The sequence below is a fragment of the Terrapene carolina genome, unplaced genomic scaffold, assembly GCF_002925995.2.
Source record: "Terrapene carolina triunguis isolate 2854851 unplaced genomic scaffold, T_m_triunguis-2.0 Scaffold88, whole genome shotgun sequence".
Lineage (NCBI taxonomy): Eukaryota > Metazoa > Chordata > Testudines > Emydidae > Terrapene > Terrapene triunguis.
The window spans coordinates 14,033,779-14,056,589 of record NW_020664439.1 but is presented as its reverse complement, the minus strand read 5'-3'; the positions used below and the strand labels follow the sequence as shown (position 1 = coordinate 14,056,589).

General features: G+C 47.7%; 1 protein-coding gene across 1 annotated transcript in view; it reads left to right on the top strand.

Moving 5' to 3' along the window:
• WDFY1 (WD repeat and FYVE domain containing 1) overlaps window positions 1-22,811 on the top strand; it is a 58,832-nt gene that overhangs the window by 17,959 nt on the left and 18,062 nt on the right. Inside the window, exons 3-6 of the mRNA XM_026649906.2 lie at window positions 871-944; window positions 2,204-2,258; window positions 3,889-4,039; window positions 15,307-15,463. Coding sequence (XP_026505691.1) covers window positions 871-944; window positions 2,204-2,258; window positions 3,889-4,039; window positions 15,307-15,463 — 437 coding nt within the window. The remainder of the gene's footprint in view (window positions 1-870; window positions 945-2,203; window positions 2,259-3,888; window positions 4,040-15,306; window positions 15,464-22,811) is intronic.

Sequence of the window (22,811 nt, the reverse complement as noted above, 5' to 3'; positions counted from 1 at the left end):
ATATCTGCCAAGGTATTAGAGAAAAAACAGTAAATCAGAGCCTCCCCCCACAAAAAGAAGTGTCTAGTGTTGCAAATGATTTATCACTATAGTGATGTAGAAATTGTGATGAAATAGATTTGTCACTCTTATTTATTTTTGCATTAAATTTTTTAATTCCTTTTTCATTCTGTCTTGTAGCTCTGTTCACTACATTCTCACTAAATACGTCTAAAGACATTCTTCCCTTTTTGAGGTTTCTTCTGGTTTTGTAATGGGGTCTCAGAATAGCCTGCGTATAATCACATGAGAGACAATCTTTTTTTGCGTGGCTGCCAACAGAATCGCAAAATGATTGTTTACCACAACAGATGTGCAAGGTTTGAAATGCATGGTCAGACACCGGGTTAACATGTGATCGAATGTTATTTCTGCCCTGAAGTCTGCCTCCTCCAGTGGTACCTTATGCCAACTCCAGAAAGATGTTGATGGTCATGAATAGTTGCTCTGTCATGCAGTTCAAAGACTTTGAACATGAGATAACATAGCAAGCCTCACTTTTAGATATCAGCTTCTGTGTATGAACTCTTCAAGCCAGATTTTCAGCCCTGGTCAAATTCCATTTGTTCATTCCAGCTTGTGGCTGGAATTAATGGGGTGTATTTCCTTTACAGCACTACTGTGCCTTGCTGTAGCCTAGCAACAGGGAATCATGCGTCAAACAAAGCAAAGACACACACAATAAAATAAGACCATCTCTTCAGTTGGAGCTTGACTGTCAATCTGCTTATCAAAACCAGGCATCTTTCTTCCTAGAAGCCAAAAACATTCAGTGTTAATTGTGATATGATATGTACTTTAACAATTGTCTTGTGATGGTCTTCTTGGCAGCTCCTTGTTCAGCTATGGCTTATCATCATGACAGCAGAAGAATATTTGTAGGCCAGGATAATGGTGCCATTATGGTAAGTTGTTGCTGCTGCAGTTTCTTTTAAGAACACAAATTAATTGTGAAGCTTCTTTGGTAGTGGCTGGATAATTGCAGACTTGAGTAAATTGTCCATGAGCAGTATATATAGCCAGCCTATATCTAGCCCTTTATTTTATACTTAAATCAAACTATAGAATAACTGAAAACTGTTTGTGTTTTAGGGGAAGTAACATCCGTTTCCTTGCTGTGGGGCTTCATGTCCTTGTGTGTATGATTCTAGTCCATAGTTCTTGCACACCTTGCTCTATGGCATTAGTGTCCAGCCCTTTCTCTGTCCCTTGTGTGGGATCACCCAACCATGCATCCCTCACCTCATTCCTTGGTGCAGAGGCTACATCCTTCCTGCTTTGTCCTTGTGTCTCTCCTGTTTTCTTGTCCTGTTTTTACACTCTTGGTTTTTTCCCCCTTTGTTGCCACATATACTTTCTCCCACAAAAAATGTTTCAGAGAGCAATCCTCTGTTGCTAATAGAAAAGGGTGGAGGGAACACACAACTAACCTCAGAGAAGGGATGAAAACTTGTGACTAACAAAAGCTTCACTTCCATAAGAAACCATTAAAAATACAAGGTGATGCAGGGTAGGGTAACTGTTAATACCTGATGAAATTTCCCCTTTTTTTCCTTCCAACACATTGTCTTTGGTCAACTTGATTCTGAATGCAAATCCTCCGCTGAAAAGATGCGTGATCCATCTCCATGCAGCTGATACTAATAAATCTGCACTTCAGTCTGTGGTCAGGTGGTATTGAGTGTAGTGTCTGCCAGCCTGTGGCTTCTAAGGGCTGGTCTCCACTAGAAAATTAGATTGACCCAGCTATGTTGTTCAGGGGTGTGAAAAATCCATACCCCTGAGTGACCTGGTTTAGCCAACCTAAGTCCCTGTGCGTACAGCACTAGGTCGATGGAAGAATTCTTCCACCGACATAGCTACTGCCTCTTGGGGAAGTGAATTAACTACAGCGATGGGAGTGTCTTCGCTGTAGTGAGTGTCTATACTGAAGTGCTTCAGTGGTGCAGCTGTAGTGTTTCAAGTGTAGACAAGCCCTGAGAACAAACCTATCTTTTTGTAGCCTGACAGGTTGTTGTTGGCTGCCAGCTTAAGTCTGTTGTTTATATGAGGTTATTGCTGTGTTCTTGATGCCAAAGATTTTCCTCAGACAGTCTGATTCCCATTTCAGCCTGAGAGGATGTGCCATTTTACTTTGTCTAACTGTGTGTTTCCTTGGTATTAGGAATTCCATATCTCAGAAGACTTTAATAAGATGAACTTTGTCAAGACGTACCCAGGTAATACAGCATGGGGTCTTTGCTAATGTGTTTACTTCACAGATGAGATTTTTAAAACATTCGATACATCTTCATAATTGAGCCAAGGCCAAATACGAACATTGACTCTAACTTTTTAATAGTATAAAAGATATTGGTAAATTACTGGTAATTACCTTTTAATCAAAATAGGATCAATTTGTGTAGCCCAAGTATAGGATTTTAGAATATTTAAAATCGAAAATTAATTTTTGGCCATAGTCTTACTGCAAAGCTGCTGGCTTCATTGTGATGTAGTTGGCTATGGAGAAGATTCCTTCTGAAAAGCTTTAAATTCAGAGCTGAAGAAAACAAAACCTTCTAACAGTCTGACCCAATTTTTTTTAGAAGTTTGTGGGTAGGAGGTGATTGCTGCAACATTTGCAGTGTGAAGGTCATCACAGTTGGGAGCTAGCAATCCCCCAAAGGATTGAGAGTAGGAGCTTTATTAAAACCTCACATAACTGTAAGCTAGTGTGCTGAATGTCTCTAACTCTGGTTATATTGTTCAGCACTGAACAGTGGTAATACATTTGTGGATGTTTTAATCTGCAGATGACTTTGGTTTCTAAAGGTAAGGAAACTGATACAGTACTGGTGTCTAATATAAAGGGGAGGGGGAAGGGGAAGTCTGCTCTTTAAATACAGTTTGGTGGTATTGTCCTAATAGAGGATAGTACTTACTTAGGTGCAATAATTAGGCCAAAATGCCTGTTACTAAACACTGAGGCTCTTGGGTCTTGGTTAAAGTAGTAAGAATTGAGTAATGCAGCAAGAATGAAATCATACAAGATCCCCATTCATCAGGTATCTCTGGCAGTAGAGGGGGGACTACTCTATTAAAACTAATGTTGATGGAAGATACAAGGTTCTTTCCAAGCATTATTTAGTATTCCGTCTAAAGAATAGTATTCCATCTAAAGTACAACCAAATTCAGTCACTACTATTCCACAGTTATTAATTAATAACTTGATGATGTACAGAAGACTTTGTACTGAAGGCCAAAAATGTAGGAAAACAAAATACAGCTTGTTTTATGACTTCCTATCGTACTCTAATGGAAAAGGGGTGTTCTTGTTTAAAAGAGACCTTGTTTTTAAAAGCTACAAAAGCCCCTTTATCCTAAAAGCAGATGACTTTACATTTCAGTCCAAAAGAAGTATCTCTAATACACCCTCCCCCTATATTTTCTTTCACTTATGTCTCATCTACATCTTCTTACTTAATTAAATGGTCTCAGCACTGTACAGAGTGCTCTCACTGGAGTTCAGTTGTCAACATGCCCTCAAAGGAGAGGAACCTTCACATTTCTATGTGAGGGAAATCACTAAATGAAAGGAAGATTCAAATGAGCTGACTTCTTTTTCTGACATGGCTGGTTCATTAAAGGCCAATCACTGAGATGGAAAATGCAAAATAAATTGAGAACTCTGCTAACCTTATCAAACTTTGGGGCTGCAGTAAGTGTGACAGTGAAGGTAAAATTCTTCCTGCAATTATTACTTTTTTTTTCCTGGTAACACTTCAACCTGTGTTTCTAACTGTACAACGGAAGATTTGATTGAAGTATTTCTATCTGAAGTGCTCAGATCCTTTGCTTTATTTCCACAGCTCATCAAAATCGGGTGTCGGCTGTCATTTTCTGCCTGGGAGCAGAGTGGGTTATCAGTACTGGCCATGACAAGTGTGTCAGCTGGATGTGCACCAGGAGTGGGAGTATGCTGGGAAGACATTACTTCACCTCTTGGGCTTCATGTTTACAGTATCCATCAAAAATGATCACATTACTAACAAACCACAAGACAAAATTTCATCATTACAAAATCCACTGCAGTATAGTTAGCATAAAAAGTATTAAATAACTAATGCTAAACTACACTTGGCAAAATCCAGTTGCATCTTGTGAATCTATATCTTTTTTTTTTTATTTTTCAGTGTATTTTTTTCACTTATTTGAATTCTTAGAGTTCACAATCTACAATGGCTCCCCCCAGTTAATAGTATGAATTAGTAGGGTTCTGCTGTTCAGACTCTTTAAAATGCTTAGCTTCTAGCTTACAAAATTACAAGAATACATTAAAGATACTGAAACCTCTGTTGTTCAGTTTCTCTCCACAGCACGTATATAACTTGCTATGCTGTTTATCCAGGTCATTCTTTCTTCAAAGAAACGTTTTTAATTAAAAAGACAATCTACAAATGCTCATATGATTATTGGCCTCCTATACACACTTAAAAATTGGGATTAAACTGAATTCTTAGTAATTGAACAGAAACAGGTATCTTGTATGGTATGCAGATTAGATTAAAAAAGATGGAAATAGCATGGCATCTTGTGTGCTTTCAGTGCATAACTTAAGTATCTTATCCAGAAATTCAATACACAACACAAAGTATGAGTGTTGTTGGTGTAATCGTGTTATATTCATCTGCATTTAAGTGTGTGTGTGGGGGGGGGGGGGAAGAAAAAAGCCATCTATGTCTCACTCTATGCCTTAACTTGAAATGTAAGTCGACCTGTATTGGGTTAACTTACAGCCACCGCAGTAATTACTGCAGTTGTGTATGTCCAGACTACCCTCCTTGTGTCGGTGGTACGTGTCCTCACCAGGAGCGCTTCCACTGACCTAAGAAGGCCAATGTGGGGAGCTGAGAGACTGGACTCTCATCCCCTTTGGCAGCTCCCTGCCAGGACCCCAGCTGCCCCACTGGCTCCCCGTGGTCCCGGTGGGCTGCCCCTCCACCCCCTGCCCCATTCCCTACTGGGAGTGGGGCGAAGCTTTCGACCATGAAATTGACAAGGCTGACAGGCTCCCGCTGGGGTGTTGTGGGGGCCGCTGTGAAATTGACAAGACGGCCAACAGCCGATGTAAGGGACGTAGTGTCTACATAGGCTTATGTCAGCATAGTGTCTTTCACCTCTTGTGGAGGTGGAGTAGATATGTCGGTACAGTAGTGTACGTACTTCGGCGGGAGGCAGGCTGTAATGTAGACACTGATGTAATTAGGTTGACATAAGCTGTTTTATGTCAACGTAACTGTAGTGTTGACCAGCCCTCAATCTATATCCCAGAATAAATCTCACAAGATGTATATTGTATGAGGTGTAGTTCTCTACCCATCAGCCCCTACCCAGCTCCCTTCATTAGGGCTATTTCATGTCCCGTTAGTATGTGCCATATTTTCCACAATCAATTCAGATTTAGCGAATCAAAACATAGAGAAAAGAATGAACTGGTTGATCTTACAGTTCTTTCTTCCTTTCTCTTCTCTGTCCCGCAGTAGGAGTATTCCCTACTGTGTATTTTCTAGTGTTCTGTCTGGGACAGCTTTAAAATTCCAAAGTGACAGGCTTGGAAGCCTGTTCCTCTGCGTAGTGGATCTTGTTGTTGGAAAGCTTTTCCCGTTGGTAAGCCTTAAGGTTTCCCCTCATTACTCCTAATGATAGGCCATTGTGCTGTACTTGGTGACTGATGTGCCAATTTCCTTTGCCAAACTACATATCTTTTTATCCTACCAAGTCTCTTAATTCCTTCAGCTTCCTGATCATGTTTGTTGATCTCTTCTAGACTCACTCCATTTTGTCTGTTACCAGGTTCTGGGAATGAAATGCTTAGGTGGGAACTTAATTCATAAGCTGTATAGCCAGGACTGTTTATAAACGGGGTCTAATATCTCTTGATGTAATGCCTGTGTATCCTCAGTTTAAAACTAAAGTGTGTCTTTTTTTTTTTTTTTTTTACTGCTTAATACTGCAAGCTCATATCAGATTTCTTGTCCTTGGATATTTTAACATTCCTGGTTTTGTTCCTTTTATTGAATAGGTGTGTCCAGTTATTTTCCCATAGCTGTATTAATTTACATCTGTTTCCAAGCTGGATCTTATTTATTCCTTTCTGCCTGTCTATAATCTTTCAAGGTTCCTTTGTCTTATTGTTCTGCCTTCACTGATGTTAATTTGTCTCCGTTTACATCTCAAGAGGTCACTAATGTGCTATTACTTTCTTCAAGATCACTAATTATCTGGACCTCCATATTCATGGGCTCCCTGCAATTTGCTTTCCTGCCACAAATTTCCTTCCCAAAAAGGAACTCGGGATGCTAATGTTTTCTCTATTGTGCTGTGATGGTAAACACTTCATATAAAATGTCAGGTTAATTTTAGTGTCTTTCATCCTGGTGGTTTCCAAAGTGCTTGCAAACTTGTCTCATGTACAGATAATATAGTCATCACTGCAGTCACCTCCCATCATGAATGTGGCAACCCTAAACAGCTTAGGCCATGAATGGTAGGTAGGTATCCAGTTGAATCTGCAAGGGAATGTAGGTATATGGAGTGCAGTTGAACAGAGGGAACGTGTCTAAGACTCTGGGGCTTACAGCAGTGATCTTCTACAGAGGCCATGTGGCGACTGTGGAGGGGGCCCGAAGGGGGAGGGGTAAAGTCCGGAAGCTGAAGAGATGAAGAGGCAGGGCTTGAGTCAGAAGGGCTGAGATGGGGCCAGAGCCTCTCCTCTTCGGGCCTCCTCTTCTGGCCACGCTGCCTGGTGCGGCATGCAGTGGCTGCACTCTCCCAGGCAGCCTCCGGCCACGCTGCCTGCCTGGGCTGTCCCAAGCAAGCAACGTGGCCGGAGGCTGCTTGGGAGAGTCCATTAGTGGCTCCACACATGCCAGGGGGACTGAAGCAGAGCTCTCCCTCTCCCTACCAGGAGACGGGGAGAGCATGGAGCCCCTGGGCTGGGGGCAGGGCAGGGGCGAGTCACATGGGGGGGGGGGGGGGCATGTCCGGGGGGGGGGGGGGATGGGTCACGTGACCCCCTTAGCTGGTGTCCCCTTTGTGTCCCTCCCACTAGTCGCCTCACTCCTCTTAAAAATGGTAGCCCTCCAGCAATATAGTTCCCCAAACCATGTGCTAAGGGATTGGTTCTATACCAAATAGAAAAGAATGCTTCATGCTGAATTGCCGACACTGCTTTGAACCATGTGTTTTCTTTTGAGGTCTATGCACTGATTTGGCCTACCACACTTAACTTGCAAAACACAATACTACAAACTGAAAGTAGCTCTGTCTTCCTGCATTTGTTCTTTCTTGGCAATGCTCTGTTTCACACCAGTCTCCAAGTTAGGTATGTTGACATAACAGTACAGTACTGTGCATAATAAGTGCTCATTACAAGATCTGTTCACAAAACAATCCAGTGTTCTCTTCCCCCAACCCCTGAGTTCTCATCCATAAGCATCCGGTGGAAACTCTGGTCATTAACTAATCCTCAGTCATTTCAGTGAATATCTGGAACAGATTGCTCCAAGGAAAGGGGAAAATTTAGAATACTTTGTTTTTAACAGAAAATGTTTCATTTAGCTTTCCATGGCATGGCCTTTATTTTCTTCAAAGGAAATTGCTTCCTGTCAACACACTGTGCTTGAATCGTTAACAGTAGGGAGCAAATGACCCGCTTGTCAGTATATACGTTTGATATTCAGCACAGTTGTTAACTCATGCATCAGAGAAGCTTTTAATGATCTTTTTCAAAAGCTTATACAAATATAAAATATTACAGAATGAATGTTCCTTAGTGTAGTGTCTGATAAAACAATATATTAAATTATAATATAATTTATATAATGGACGCCTAAACTTCAGGATGGAATAATGCTGATAAGTCTGAGACATTGCAGTTGGCCGCCTGTCTATATAGGCTTCTCAAGTGCAGGATTGTTTATTTTCAGATGCTCAAATTCTTAACCCCCTCATGCTTGTTAACAAGACATTGGAAGCACAGCTTTCTCCCCATTGTGGTGACAATTTTTTAGTTATACTGCACTTCTTTCTACACAGTAAACTCCTTAGTTACCTCTTGTCTTTTGGTGGTGGCCTCAGCAGAGAGCAAACAATAAACCTATCTCAGGGACTGGGGAAGTCCCTTCCAGGAATAGGTGGTGCTAGCTGTTTTCTGGATGGAGCAATACCAGCTGCTCTTCAGGCACCACTTCCTATGTGAATAAGAAAGCTTTTGAAAAGGAACTTTTATGTTTGCCATATATTATCTTGATCATTCAGCTTACATTACAAAACAGAGGGAGGGAAAGGATTTATCCACTTATATTGTAAGGTCTCTGGGGCAGGGACAGTCTCTTATTTTTTTGTACAGTGCCACACAAAGGGCCTTTATATCACCCTTCTATCACCAGGATTGAAGTATTACTGGAATACAAATAATGCAAATAGGAGGTCAGTAGATACCTGTCATGGAAGGTAGGGCTAATTAGAATCCAGGTACTCCAGAGACACGGTTCTGGCTTCCCTCAGGCCCTTCTGTAGCAACAACACTCTCTCCTATTTCCCCCCCTTTCCTTAACTGAAGTAAACGAGTAATTTCTGATCCTGTTTGTCATTAAATCTGAATATAAGGTACCTTATGTAGGCAAGACTCTATTCCATGAGTTCTCCTGCACTTTCAGGTAAGTTAAAAGCAGATTATTGATCTGTCTCTAAGTCTCCAGTCTAGTTCATAAAATATTTTGGCTCCTCTTGAGTTTCAGGAACATCCTTAATTGAAGGTTCAATTATTCTTGCACTTTTTAAACTTCTGGTGAAAGCAAAGCTGATTTTTTTTTTTTAAACATACCCTTTGTGTAAACCTTTTGTTCTTCTTCGAGTGCTTGCTCATATCCATTCCAGTTAGGTGTGTGCGCGCCGCGTGCACGATCGTCGGAAGATTTTTACCCTAGCAACACCCGGTGGGTCGGCTGTGGAGCCCCCTAGAGTGGCGCCGTAATGGCGCTGGATATATACCCCAGCCGACCCAGCGCCCCCTCAGTTCCTTCTTACCGCCCCTGACGGTCGTTGGAACTGTGGAGCGCGGCTTAGCTGATCTCCACACTCCCTAGTTTCTCATTGCTCTTGTTGTATTTAGTTATATAGATAGTTGTTCAAGTTAGTTAGTAGTTAGTTATAGTGTATATATATATAGTTGTAAGTTGTTATCGGGGGTTTAGGGGGTGTTTTTCCCCTTTTTCCCCCCGGCGCGCAGCCGGGCCCATGCCCAAGGCTCCTGGCTTTAAGCCGTGCGCGTCCTGCGGGAAGCACATGCCAACTAGCGACCCGCATAGCTCCTGCTTGAAGTGCCTGGGAGAGACTCATCCAGCAGATAAGTGCCCTATCTGCAAGGCCTTCAAGCCAAGGACAAGGAAGGAGCGGGACTTTAGGCTCCGACAGCTCCTCATGGAGGCGGCTCTGAGTCCAGATCCTCCCTCGGCGCGCCCTGTCCCGGCACCGAGCGCTTCGGTGCGCAGCGCCCCGGCGGGCTCGACCGGTGCGGCAGAAAAGACTGTTCGGCACCGACCGACGTCGGCACCGCGCCCGCCCAAAGAGCCTCGGCACCGATCCATCTCTCCGGGCCATAAGAAGACCGCTAAGACACGGGACGTTGTTGCCGCGAAGGTACCGGCTCCCCCGATGCCGGGGGTAGAGCCGCGTCCGCAGCTGGACCGCCAAAGACAGGCGGCCACACCGTCGACTCCGGCACCGAGGCCGTTGAGTCCGGTGCGGACTGTTTCACCACCAAGGCTGGTGGTGGAACCTTGTCTCCCTTCCACCCCGGAGACCTTTGCTACGGCGAGAGACCTGATCGCCCTCACGGAGCCGGCGCCGTCGCAACTCCCGGCACCGGTGGCTCCACGCGTGCTGCAGTCCAGAGGCAAGCCTGCCCTGGTGCGCCCACCGTCGCCAGCACGAGTCTCTCGGCACCGCTCCAGATCCCGAAGCAGGTCCCGACGCCGCTCGGAGTCCCGGCCCCGAGGGTCACCTCGGCACCGGTCGTACTCGCGGCCCAGATCTTCCTCGCGGCGCCGTTCAACATCCCGGCACCGCCGTGACGACCGGCACCGATCGGGGTCGAGGCGCAGCTCCCGGCACCGGTATGAGCGCCACTCGGGCTCGAGAGGCCGCTCCCGGTACCACGCCTCCTCCAGATCGTCGTCACGTTCCAGATCGGGATCCCGGCACCGGAGGGACTATCGGCACCGGTCCAGGTCCCGGCACCGTTCGCCGGAACAACGCAGGGACAGGTCCCCTTACGGTCGGCACCGATCGGCACCGTACCATCCGGTGCCGACGGCATCGGGTTCGGCACCGCCGTGGCCGTCGAGATCGGCGTCCCGGTCATCTGAGACGGTGGAGCCCGGCCACCTGCAGGAGACCGAGGACCCGATGCAAGGGCCTGCGCATTGGTCCTTTTGGACTCCTTGGGCCTACCACCAAGCTCAAGGAGCTCCCCTGTCGGCTTCCCGCTCTGGCCGTTCGGACACCAGGGCCCCAGAGTCTACCATCTCCCGCCCTCCTCCAAGGGACGTGGAGGCTCCAGTGCCCGCACCTGCAGAGGCCCCTGACCAGGGGGCAGGGGATGCCCAACACCAGGAACACCTGGAGCAGGACCAACCATTGGACCCCTTGCCACCGGGGGCATCTTCCTCGTCCTCTCCTGATGAGGCCGTAGCGGGCACGTCGTCCATTGGGCCGCCCCCGATAGACCTTCGGGCCCATCAGGACCTACTGCGGCGCATGGCTCGCAATCTGGACCTCCAGGTGGAGGAGGTTGCGGAGGTCCATGACCCGATAGTGCAGATCATCTCAGCGGATGCTCCATCCAGGGTGGCATTACCGCTGGTCCGCACCATCCAGGCCAACGCCACTACTATCTGGCAGACCCCGGCCTCTATTCCGCCCACGGCCAGAGGGGTTGAGAGAAAATACTTTGTCCCATCCAGGGAACATGAGTATCTGTACATTCACCCCCAACCGTGCTCACTGGTGGTTTCCTCAGTGAATGCACGGGAGCGCCATGGCCAGCAGGCCGCTGCGCCCAAATCGAAGGACGCTAAGCGCTTCGATTTGTTTGGACTCAAGGTGTATTCGGCTGGCGGACTGCAATTGCGGGCAGCGAACCAGCAGGCACTACTGAGCCGCTACGGCTTCAATATGTGGTCCTCGATGGGGAAATTTAAAGAACTGGTTCCCCAGGACTCGAGGGACGAGTTTGGGGCCCTGGTAGAGGAGGGCAAGCGTGTGGCATGCACCTCCCCTACAGGCGTCCCTTGATATAGCGGACTCGGCCGCTAGGACCCTGGCGTCGGGGATAACAATGCGCCGAATCTCCTGGCTCCAGGTGTCGGGCTTGCCTCCGGAACTGCAGCAGACCCTGCAGGACCTACCGTTCGAGGGACAGGGCCTCTTTTCAGAGAAAACAGACTCGAGGCTCCAAAACCTTAAGGACTCTCGAACAATGATGCGCTCCCTGGGGATGCATGTCCCAGGGCCTCAGCGCAGGCCCTTCAGGCCACAGCCTCAGCGGTTCTACCCTCCCCCGCCTCGTCCAAGACAGGACTTTGCTAGGAGGCGGGGTCGAGGTGGTAGGCGAAGGTCGACCGGCCCTCAACCCGGTCAGAACCAGGGCCAACCTAGGCCACCTTCGGGGCCTAGGCAAGCCTTTTGAAGGTGCGGTCGAGGACGACACCTTAGCCACTTTCCAGGATCCGGTTCCCCCCTTCCGGGATCGCCTCTCCCGTTTCCACCGTGCTTGGTCCCGTATAACCTCGGACCGTTGGGTCCTTCGCACGGTGGAGAGGGGATACGCCCTCCAGTTTTCCTCGCCCCCCCCCATCCCACTCCCCCTCCCCGTCCCTCTTCAGGGACCCTTCTCACGAGCAACTCCTTACACAGGAGGTTTTTGGGCTCCTCGCTATGGGGGCCATAGAGGAGGTTCCTTCGGAGCTAAGGGGCAGGGGGTTTTACTCCCGCTACTTCCTGATACCCAAGTCAAAAGGGGGTCTACGGCCCATCTTAGACTTACGCGGACTCAACAAATTCATAGTAAAGTTGAAGTTCCGCATGGTGTCATTGGGGACCATTATCCCTTCACTGGATCCTGGAGACTGGTTCGCCGCCCTCGACATGAAGGACGCTTACTTTCACATAGCAATTTATCCGCCCCACAGACGTTTCCTGCGATTCGTGGTAAACAGGGTACACTACCAATTCGCAGTCCTTCCCTTCGGCTTGTCCTCGGCTCCCAGGGTCTTCACAAAGTGCCTGGCAGTCGTCGCGGCCTTCCTTCGTCGACAAGGGATACAGCTGTTCCCGTACTTGGACGACTGGCTGGTACGCGGCCGCACCAGAGACCAAGTGCAGGCCCATGTCCACATAGTGACACGCACTTTCCACGAGCTGGGCATTCTACTCAACAAAGAGAAGTCCACTCTAGTGCCAACTCAAAGAATAGAGTTCATTGGAGCAATCCTGGACTCCAGACATGCCCGAGCCATCCTGCCAGACAGCCGCTTTCATACCATCTCAAGCGTCATTCAAGGACTCAGGGCCTTTCCAACTACCACCATAAGGGCATGCCTTGCCCTCTTGGGCCACATGGCCTCGTGCACCTACGTAACCAGGCACGCCAGGCTGCGACTTCGCCCATTGCAGACTTGGGTGTCATCGGTTTACCGTCCTCATCGAGACGACCTGAGCATGGTGGTCACGGTTCCGACCGCAGTCTTGGCCTCCCTCACATGGTGGACGGATCGCACGGCGGTCTGTGCAGGAGTACCCTTTCACGCCCCACAGCCCTCCCTCCACCTAGTTACGGACGCTTCATCTCTAGGATGGGGCGCTCACCTGGGGGAGCATCATACCCAAGGCCTGTGGTCGGCGTCCCAACTAGCCCTGCACATCAACGTCCGAGAGCTGATGGCAGTGCGCCTGGCTTGTCAGGCTTTCCTCAACCTCCTACAGGGCCGTTGCGTGCTGATTCTCACCGACAACACCACGGCCATGTTTTACATCAACAAGCAAGGCGGAGCCCGCTCATCTCCCCTATGCCAAGAGGCCATTCGCCTGTGGGACTTTTGCATCGCCCACTCGATACATCTCACGGCGTCATTCCTGCCTGGAGTCCAGAATACGCTGGCGGACCGTCTCAGCAGGTCCTTCCAAACGCACGAGTGGTCGATTCGCCCGGACATCATCTATTCCGTCTTCCAGAGGTGGGGGTTTCCCCAGATCGAGCTGTTCGCATCTCGGGCCAACAGGAAGTGCCAGGCATTCTGCTCCCTACACGGGCGAGCCCCGGGCTCTCGGTCGGACGCCTTCCTCATGGCATGGAAAGACCATCTGTTCTACGCCTTTCCCCCATTCCCGCTGGTCCACAGGGTGCTGCTCAAGATCCGCAGGGACCATGCACGGGTAATTCTAGTCGCTCCTGCTTGGCCGAGACAGCACTGGTACACCACACTTCTAGAGCTGTCAGTACAGAGGCCGATCACGCTCCCCTTGAGTCCGGATCTCATCTCTCAGGACCACGGCCGGCTGTGTCACCCCGACCTGCAGTCGCTCCACCTCACGGCGTGGATGCTTCATGGTTGAGTCGCTCAGAGCGGCAATGCTCGCAGGCCGTCCAACAGGTCCTGCTGGGAAGTAGAAAGCCCTCTACGCGGACCACTTATTTAGCCAAGTGGAAGAGGTTCTCCTGCTGGTGTGAGCAACGAGCTACGTCTCCCTCGCAGGCTCCTATCCCCTTGATACTGGAATACCTCCTGTCCCTCAGACAGCAAGGCTTGGCGACATCCTCAATTAGGGTTCACCTCGCCGCTATTTCCGCTTTCCACCCAGGGGAACTCACGTCCTCGGTCTTCTCGAACCCGATGGTCGTTAGATTCCTCAAGGGCTTAGACCGGCTATACCCACAGCAGCGACAGCCGGTTCCAACGTGGGACCTCAACCTCGTCCTCTCCAGGCTCACAGGGCCTCCGTTTGAACCATTGGCTACCTGCTCGCTCCTGTACTTATCTTGGAAGACAGCCTTCCTGGTAGCCATCACCTCAGCACGGCGCGTCTCGGAACTCAGGGCGCTGACATCCGAGCCCCCATACACGGTGTTCCATAAGGACAAGGTGCAGCTTCGCCCCCATCCTGCCTTTCTGCCAAAGGTGGTGTCACCTTTCCACGTGAACCAGGATATTTTCCTCCCGGTCTTCCATCCGAAACCGCACGCTACTCGTCAAGACCAGCGTTTACACTCTTTGGACGTACGCAGGGCCCTGGCTTTCTATATTGACCGTACAAAGCCATTTAGGAAGACGACGCAACTCTTCGTTGCGGTGGCCGACCGGATGAAAGGCTCACCGGTCTCTTCACAGTGCCTGTCCACTTGGATCACGTCCTGTATTCGTGCTTGCTACGACCTGGCCGGTGTACCGACGCCACGCCTCACCGCTCATTCCACGAGGGCCCAGGCCTCCTCGACTGCCTTTCTGGCTCAAGTACCAATCCAGGACATTTGTAAAGCTGCAGTGTGGTCATCGGTCCACACATTTGCTACTCACTATGCGCTGGTGCAACAATCCAGAGACGACGCTGCTTTCGGGTCAGCGGTTCTGCACACAGCAATGTCTCACTCCGACCCCGCCACCTAGGTGGGGCTTGGGAGTCACCTAACTGGAATGGATATGAGCAAGCACTCGAAGAAGAAAAGACGGTTACTCACCGTTGTAACTGTTGTTCTTCGAGATGTGTTGCTCATATCCATTCCAAACCCGCCCCCCTTCCCCACTGTCGGAGTAGCCGGCAAGAAGGAACTGAGGGGGCGCTGGGTCGGCTGGGGTATATATCCAGCGCCATTACGGCGCCACTCTAGGGGGCTCCACAGCCGACCCACCGGGTGTTGCTAGGGTAAAAATCTTCCGACGATCGTGCACGCGGCGCGCACACATCTAACTGGAATGGATATGAGCAACACATCTCGAAGAACAACAGTTACAACGGTGAGTAACCGTCTTTTTCCTTGGTTACATGTTTGTACTAAATCAGCACTCTAGTATTTATGTTTATGGGCTGCTAAAGATCTCTCCGGTATGATTTCTGTTGGTTGTTGCTTTAACCAGTTGTTTTTTAGTCATGTTGGCAAAGTATTTTTGCTGTAAAGAGAAGCAAGTGAGACTGAGAACAGTTGGTGATATTCCTTGACTTGTGTTCAGATATGACATTGAAACCCAGCATGCCTTCGTTGGGGACTACTCTGGACAGATCACGCTGCTGAAGCTTGAACAGAACAAATGCACGGTTATCACAACACTCAAAGGGCATGAAGGTAAACTAACTTCCCCTTCACTTCCCTGGCTAATTCAGTCTCTGGTAATATAACTTTCTATCAGCAAAAGATGGGAAATGTAATCAAGAGCAGGTTCTGACCTAAGCTCTTGAATTCATTGCCTGTCACCACATGCTGAACAAAGTTTCCTCTGTAAAGAGAAGTTACCAACAAAACTCTTACATCTTAAATTAGCAGGATATTTAAGTAACTAAGAACTCTGCTTGTTTCATAGGGAACTCTGGGCTATGAGCTGCTATGGATGACGTTGCCGTCATACTAGGCACCTGTTATAGAGCATGAGCTTCAAAGTAATTGCCTTAAATGGTGCATGTGTATATGCATAGCCCACCTTACAAGATGGCTCACCTTACAAAAATGTCAGCCTATATTCATTAACGTTAAGGAATGGCTCCATCTTAGTGTCTAGAATGTTATCACTTTAAGGCAGTATGTCTTTTACGTGTTTGTACAGTGTTCAACATTGCTATCACTGCATGTTTTAATCAAATGTAAGAAAACTTTGCAAAGCTATTTAGAGGAGTTTGTAAATTATGGGATAAATTCTCGAGTTCATGCATTGGACTTGGCTTCATATCTTAAGGTGTTGGTAGAATAGCATAAGGCCTGTGTAATTGAGTTAAAACTAATCCTTGTAACCTGATGTATGGCACAATATGTGCAGTGTTAGGTTTTGGCTCAGCTTTGCCTGACCCAGTTGTATTTAAGATGTATAGATATTATGGTGATGGTTGATATAGATTCTTAGGTGTTTATCTATGTCTTATGTGTGTGACGGGTTCGGTCACAGAGACTCCCTTGGCACTGTCACCTGACGTGCTGAAGTAACCTCTGAGCCTGTTTTCCCTGCCAGCTTAGGACTTCCAGACCCTGCCTTGTAAAGCCAGACACGCTAGCCTGCTGCAACATAGACCCAGGTTTGGGCCACGCCCCCAAAGTTGCAGACTTACCCAAAAACTACTCCAGCAGGTTTCCTGTTTCCAGCACCCAGACACCCAGCTCCCAATGGGATCCAAACCCCAAATAAATCCATTTTACTCTGTATAAAGTTTATACAAGGTAAACTCATAAATTGTCCACCCTCTATAACACTGACTTAACTCGAACAGCTTAATGGGACTAAATCGGGGGGCCCAGATAATCTTCATCCAAGAACTTTAAAGGAACTGGCACATGAAATTACAAGCCCATTAGCAAGAATTTTTAATGAATCTGTAAACTCAGGGGGGTTGTACCATATAACTGGAGAATTGCTAACATAGTTCCTATTTTTAAGAAAGGGGGAAAAAAAGGTGATCTGGGTAACTGCAGGCCTGTTAGTTTGACATCTGTAGTATGCAAGGTCTTGGAAAAAATTTTGAAGGAAAAAGTAGTTAAGGACACTGAGGTCAACGGTAATTAGGACAAAATACAACATGGTTTTACAAAAGGTAGATCGTGCCAAACCAACCTGACCTTCTCCTTTTTTGGGAAGGTAACAGATTTTTTTTTTTTTTTTAAGACTAAAGGAAGCGCAGTGGATCTAATTTACCTCGATTTCAGTAAGGCATTTGATACAGTTCCACATGGGGAATTAGCTAAATTGGAAAAGATGGGGATGGATAAGGAACTGATTAAAGGGAAGACTACAACGGGTCATACTGAAAGGTGAACTGTCCGGCTGGAGGGAGATTACTAGTGGAGTTCCTCAGGGATCGGTTTTGGGACCAATCTTATTTAATCTTTTTATTACTGACCTTGGCACAAAAAGTGGGAATGCGCTAATAAAGTTTGTGGATGACACAAAGGTGGGAGGTATTGCCAATACAGTAATGTTCCTGAAGAATGTGACTTTAAGTGAAACGATGTTAAGCAAATCCAATTTCCCCATAAGAATCAATGTAAATGGGGGGGGGGGGGTTAGGTTCCAGGGCAGCTTCCCCTACTCTGCAAGCACCAGGGGCAGAGGGCTCAACCCTCAGCCTACCCACTCCACCCCTTCCCTCAAGCCTCCACCCTTAACCCACCTTTTCTCCCCCCCACCTCCTCCCCTTTTACTTTGCATGCTGCATCCTGGCTCCTCCCCCCTCTCTCCCCTCCCTTCTAAACTCTGCAAGCCAGCTGATTGCCGTGTTTGAGAGGCAGTGGAGGGAGAGAGGAGGCACATAGAGTCCTCGCTCCTCCCCCCTCCTGCCGGGGCAATCAGCTGGCTTGCCACGTTCGGGAGGCAGGGGGAGCCTGCGCACCGAGTCCTTGCTCCTCCCTCCTGCCTCCAAAACGCCGCAAGCTAGCTGATTGCCGCCAGCAGGAGGGAGGGGGGAGGAGCGAGGGCTCGGCACGCCTCCTCTCTCTCCCTCTCCTGCCTCCCGAACGCAGCAATCAACTGGTGAGACCTCCTCTGGAATACTGTGTGCAGTTCTGGTCTCCCATGTTTAAGAAAGATGAATTCAAACTGGAACAGGTACAGAGAAGGGCTACTAGGATGATCCAAGGAATGGAAAACCTGTCTTATGAAAGGAGACTCAAAGAGCTCGGGTTGTTTAGCCTAACCAAAAGAAGGCTGAGGGGAGATATGATTGCTCTCTATAAATATAGCAGAGGAATAAATACCAGGGAGGGAGAGGAATTATTTAAGCTCCGTACCAATGTGGACACAAGAACAAATGGCTATAAACTGGTCATCAGGAAGTTTAGACTTGAAATTAGATGAAGGTTTCTAACCATCAGAGGAGTGAAGTTCTGGAACAGCCTTCCAAGAGGAGCAGTAGGGTCAAAAGACATATCTGGCTTCAAGACTAAGCTTGACAAATTTATGGAGGGGGTGGTATGACGGGATAGCCTAATTTTGGCAATTAATTGATCTTTGACTATTGGCAGTAAATATGCCCAATGGCCTGTGATGGGATGTTAGATGGAGTGGTATCTGAGTTCCTACAGAGAATTCTTTCCTGGGTGTCCGGCTGGTGAGTCTTGCCCACATGCTCAGGGTTTAACTGATCGCCATATTTGGGGTCGGGAAGGAATTTTCCTCCAGGGCAGATTGGCAGAGGCCCTGGGGTTTTTTTGCCTTCCCCTGCAGCGTGGGGCACGGGTCACTTGCTGAAGGATTCTCTGCACCTTGAAGTCTTTAAACCACGATTTGAAGACTTCAGTAACTCGGACATAGGTTAGGGGTTCGATACAGGAGTTGGTGGGTGAGATTGTAGCCTGCATTGTGCAGGAGGTCGGACTAGACTATCGTAATGGTCCCGTCTGACCTTAAAGTCTATGATTCTTTGATAGAGAGAGATGCACAGCTGTTTGCTCCCCCAGGTGTTAATCACTCTGGGTTCATTAATAAAGAAAAGTGATTTTATTAAGTATACAAAGTAGGATTTAAGTGGTTTCAAGTAATAACAGAACAAAGTAAGTCACCAAGCAAAATAAAGCAAAACCGCGCAAGTCTAAGCCTAATACATTAAGAAACTATTTACAGGTAAAATCTCACCCTTGGAGATGTTCCAATAAGCTTCTTTCACAGACTAGACTCCTTTCTAGTCTGGGCCCAATCCTTTCCCCTGGTACAGTCCTTGTTAGTTCCAGCAGACATCTTAGGTGGAAAGCAGGGGTGTTCTCATGACTGGCAGCCTCCTTTGTTCTGTTCCACCCCCTTTTAATGCTTTGGCACAAGGCGGGAATCTTTTTCTCTCTGGGTCCCCACCCCTTCTTCTAAATGGAAAAGCACCAGGTTTAAGATGGATTCCAGTATCCGGTGACATGTTCACATGTCCTGTGAGACCCCAGCCTCCATTCTTCCAGGGCTGGCCTGCATGTACCCGGGAAGGTTTGCAAGTAAACAGAGCAATTTACAGGTCACTGATTCTGAAGCACCTTTAATGGCTTCCACTTAATATGTTTACATCAGTAATACAAGCTTATATCTTATTCTCCTAACTCCAGACATAGAAATAATACATGTAAACAAGTGGGATGAACACACTCAGTAGATCATAAGCTTTGTGATGATACTGTACAAGAGATCTTTTGCATAAAGCATATTCCAGTTACGTCATATTCACACTCATAAGCATATTTCCATAAAACATTATGGAGTGCAACATCACACCCTCCTCCTGAACTTACTGCCGGAGTCTTGGACACTGTGTATGGCAGAGGCAGTACATGTAAAATCCCTGTTTGTCTCTGGTCATGCCCCCTTCCAGTACCTTTAAATCCTATGGTGTCATTCATAGGTGTCCTAGAAAGGTTTGGGGTTCCTGGTCCCCAGGTGCCCGCAAATGTGTTGAGGTGTAGTATTGCTAACAGAATGCAGATCGCAATTTCTGTTAAAATGTATGTGTCTTCGCATTTAGTCACCAATGCCATGAGGCGGTGTGTCCCAGTCCCCCTTCCACACAGGAGTGTAGGCCTGTTATGCTTTTGCTGCTGTGCGAAGCTTCCAGCCTGCTTACAGGTAGAAACTGAAAAGCAGCATGCTTGTGGGACTGTCTTGTCACCATCCCTAGCATGTACAAATTTTTTTCCCAAAAATCGGGTATGTCACACATCTTCAAAGGGTTTACCATTAGTATTAACTCCCTTGTTTTGAACCATAGGTGGAGTAGCAAAAGACACAAGATTAACAGCCAATTTATGATGGACAGACTTTGTTCACATAGCCTGGCTTGCCCAGTGTCCACTGCATTTCCCAAACCCTTTGAGTACCATGGTAGGTGCTCAGACATAGATTCTCCTGCCTCTTTGGAGAATCAGCCCTGCTCTCAATGTGTTTGAGGTTTCGGCAAGGAAAGGGTGCACTGCAGCCATGCCTCCCCTCAGCCCCTCCCTCTAGAATCTTTGTTTTGGCCCCACCCACTTGTGAAGCTTCCCAAATGCAACTCTCTTCCTCCTGCCTTGAAGAGACAGTTTTATCTCTTACAAGTGTAGCAGGAACAACATTCTTTAATAGAGTGCTTTGGATTGGTAAGATCCCCTTGGTCACCCCACTCTGTTCCCAAAACGTCAGCTACATGGACTCTCCCCTCCAGGAGATTTGACCCCCAGTCTTTCCTTAAAACATGATCCGCAGGTGAGGGGTCTGGCATTTCAGATGCAGATCCTTCACCCTCCTCCTGGGGAAATGCCTTCCTACAAAAGGTGGGCAGACCATCCTCTCCCCCCTCACCTTCCATCTGGACTTCCTTTTCTGGGTTCCCCCCTGAGGCAGACACCCCTGTGTTTCCCAAAAGGGAAGGTGACTCTGATCCAGCTGTGGGCTCACAGCTATGACAGAGACCCTTCCCTGGCCAGCAAATTCCTGCCCCCACCCCCCCCCCCCCGCCCCCCCCAAAACTCAGGTTGGGTTTGCTTCCAGCTACAGAGCCCTTGGGGTCTGTTCCCACCACAGTGGTCATCAGGACCTCAACTTCTATCTCTGGGATACATGTCTCTGTGCACCCTAGGACCAGGCCTGTCCCCTGCTGAACTACAACTTCCTGGCAGTCAGCAGCTGGGAAGGCCTCCCTGTTACAAGGTGGACCATCCCCCTCCCCCAGGGAGATGATCACAGGACAGGAGCTGGCTTTATCCAGCCCTTCCCGCAGGGACCTGCCTTGAGCCCTGGGGCTACAGGAACCGGTCACGACTATCCCTGCCCCCAATGGCCCATTTTCCACTGCTACTGAGGAATTAGAGAGACTCCTATTTCCCCAGCAGCACATGTGACTTTACCCTCCCTTCTGGGGCTTTCAGCGCAAGATTCCTTCTTGCTGCTAACAAACCCTGGGACAGATTCTGCCACATCAAAAGTCATTCCCCAGTAGAAACAGTGCAAAATTGTGTGCCACTGCTGCAACAGTCAGTTCAGCCTCCAAATCACCAGTTTCTGTGTACCTTAGCTAAAGGTGCAAGGACCTTATAACCTCCCACCAATTCTAATTCTGCCATTTTTCCTGGTAACAAATCCTTCTCATGGGTCAGGTCCCTCCTAACCACAGAAGTCTCTGCACCAGGGAAGGTGGAACAGTATGAAAATAAGATGATGATTTTACAGAATTCTTTGCCTACGTGGGCTTTTCTTATATTGATCTCAAGCTAAATGAGTCATTTGAATTAACACTGCTACTTAATGAGTGTAGTATGAATTAGTCTATTGTATTCTGTTGATCTGATACTTGAAAATCTGCTTTGATTTAATATTTTATAGCTCACTGAATTTTAAGTGTCTCTTTTCTATGTAGCTTGCATGTCATGTAAACGGATGACTAGATGCCATACTGAATTGTTCTTACCACTCATGTTCCCTCAGTGGGTCTGCTATTGCTGAGGCCTTGTCAGCATGGGTTTCAAGAGTTTGATTACATTGGTTTAAAATCATCCCTTTAATTAAACTGGTCAAAGCCCAGGTGGGATTCTTTGGTTCAAGAGTAGCTTATTTCAGTTTAGCATAATGGAAAGAAAACTGGTTTAAACCAAAATAAGTGTCCACACAGCCTTTTGTATTGATTTAAAACAACACCTTTAGTTAGGCCTTGTCCACACAAGTTGCACCAGTTTGAGAACTTTATTTAATATCAGCATTTTGTGAAAGAATCTTGTTGCTCTGTAAGACTGGGTCCCAGGTGCAGGAGACTTCAAAGGTGGCTGCTTTAACTAAGCTTTGTTTTTTCCCCCTCACTTCCTCATTACAACTCTTTAGTAATTCAGTACAATTGATTAGCAAACATGCACCAAAACAGCATGTTGGTTTCCGGGGTGGGGTGGGTGGGTGTGGGGGTGTGTGTGTTTAAAAAAAAAAAAAAAAAAAAAAAAAAAAAAAATCCTGTGCAGCCCTGCAGCAGCCCATGCAAATCTTACTGGTATTAATTATAAGAGCCAGAAAGAGGATTGATCTGAGGCTGTAATTAATCTGAAAACAAGATGAATATCAATTGAGGTAGTGGCAGAAAAGATGTCACTTGACCAGTGGAAGGATGCTGTATAAAACTACACATCCCTAAAGGAAGTAGTAGAATATTGCATCCAATAACTTGATGATATAACTTTATATTCTCTTGGTACACTAAAGCAGCCCTTTCAGAAAGTCCAGTTTTGTTGAAGGTTTATAACAGGGATGGGCAAACTTTTTGGTCTGAGGGCCACATCTGAGTATGGAAATTGTATGGCAGGCCATGAATGCTAACAAAATTGGGAGTTGGGGTGCAGGAGGGGGTGAGGGCTCTGGCTGGGGGTGGGGGATCTGGGGTGGGGCCAGAAATGAGGAGTTCAGGGTGCAGGAGGGGACTCTGGGCTGGGGCAGGGGGTTGCGATATGTGTGTGGGGGGGGGGGGGGGGGGGGGGGGGTGCAGGAGGGGGGGCTGGGCTGGGACCGAGGGGTTTGGAGGGCGGGAGGGGGGTCAGGGCTGGGGCAGAGGG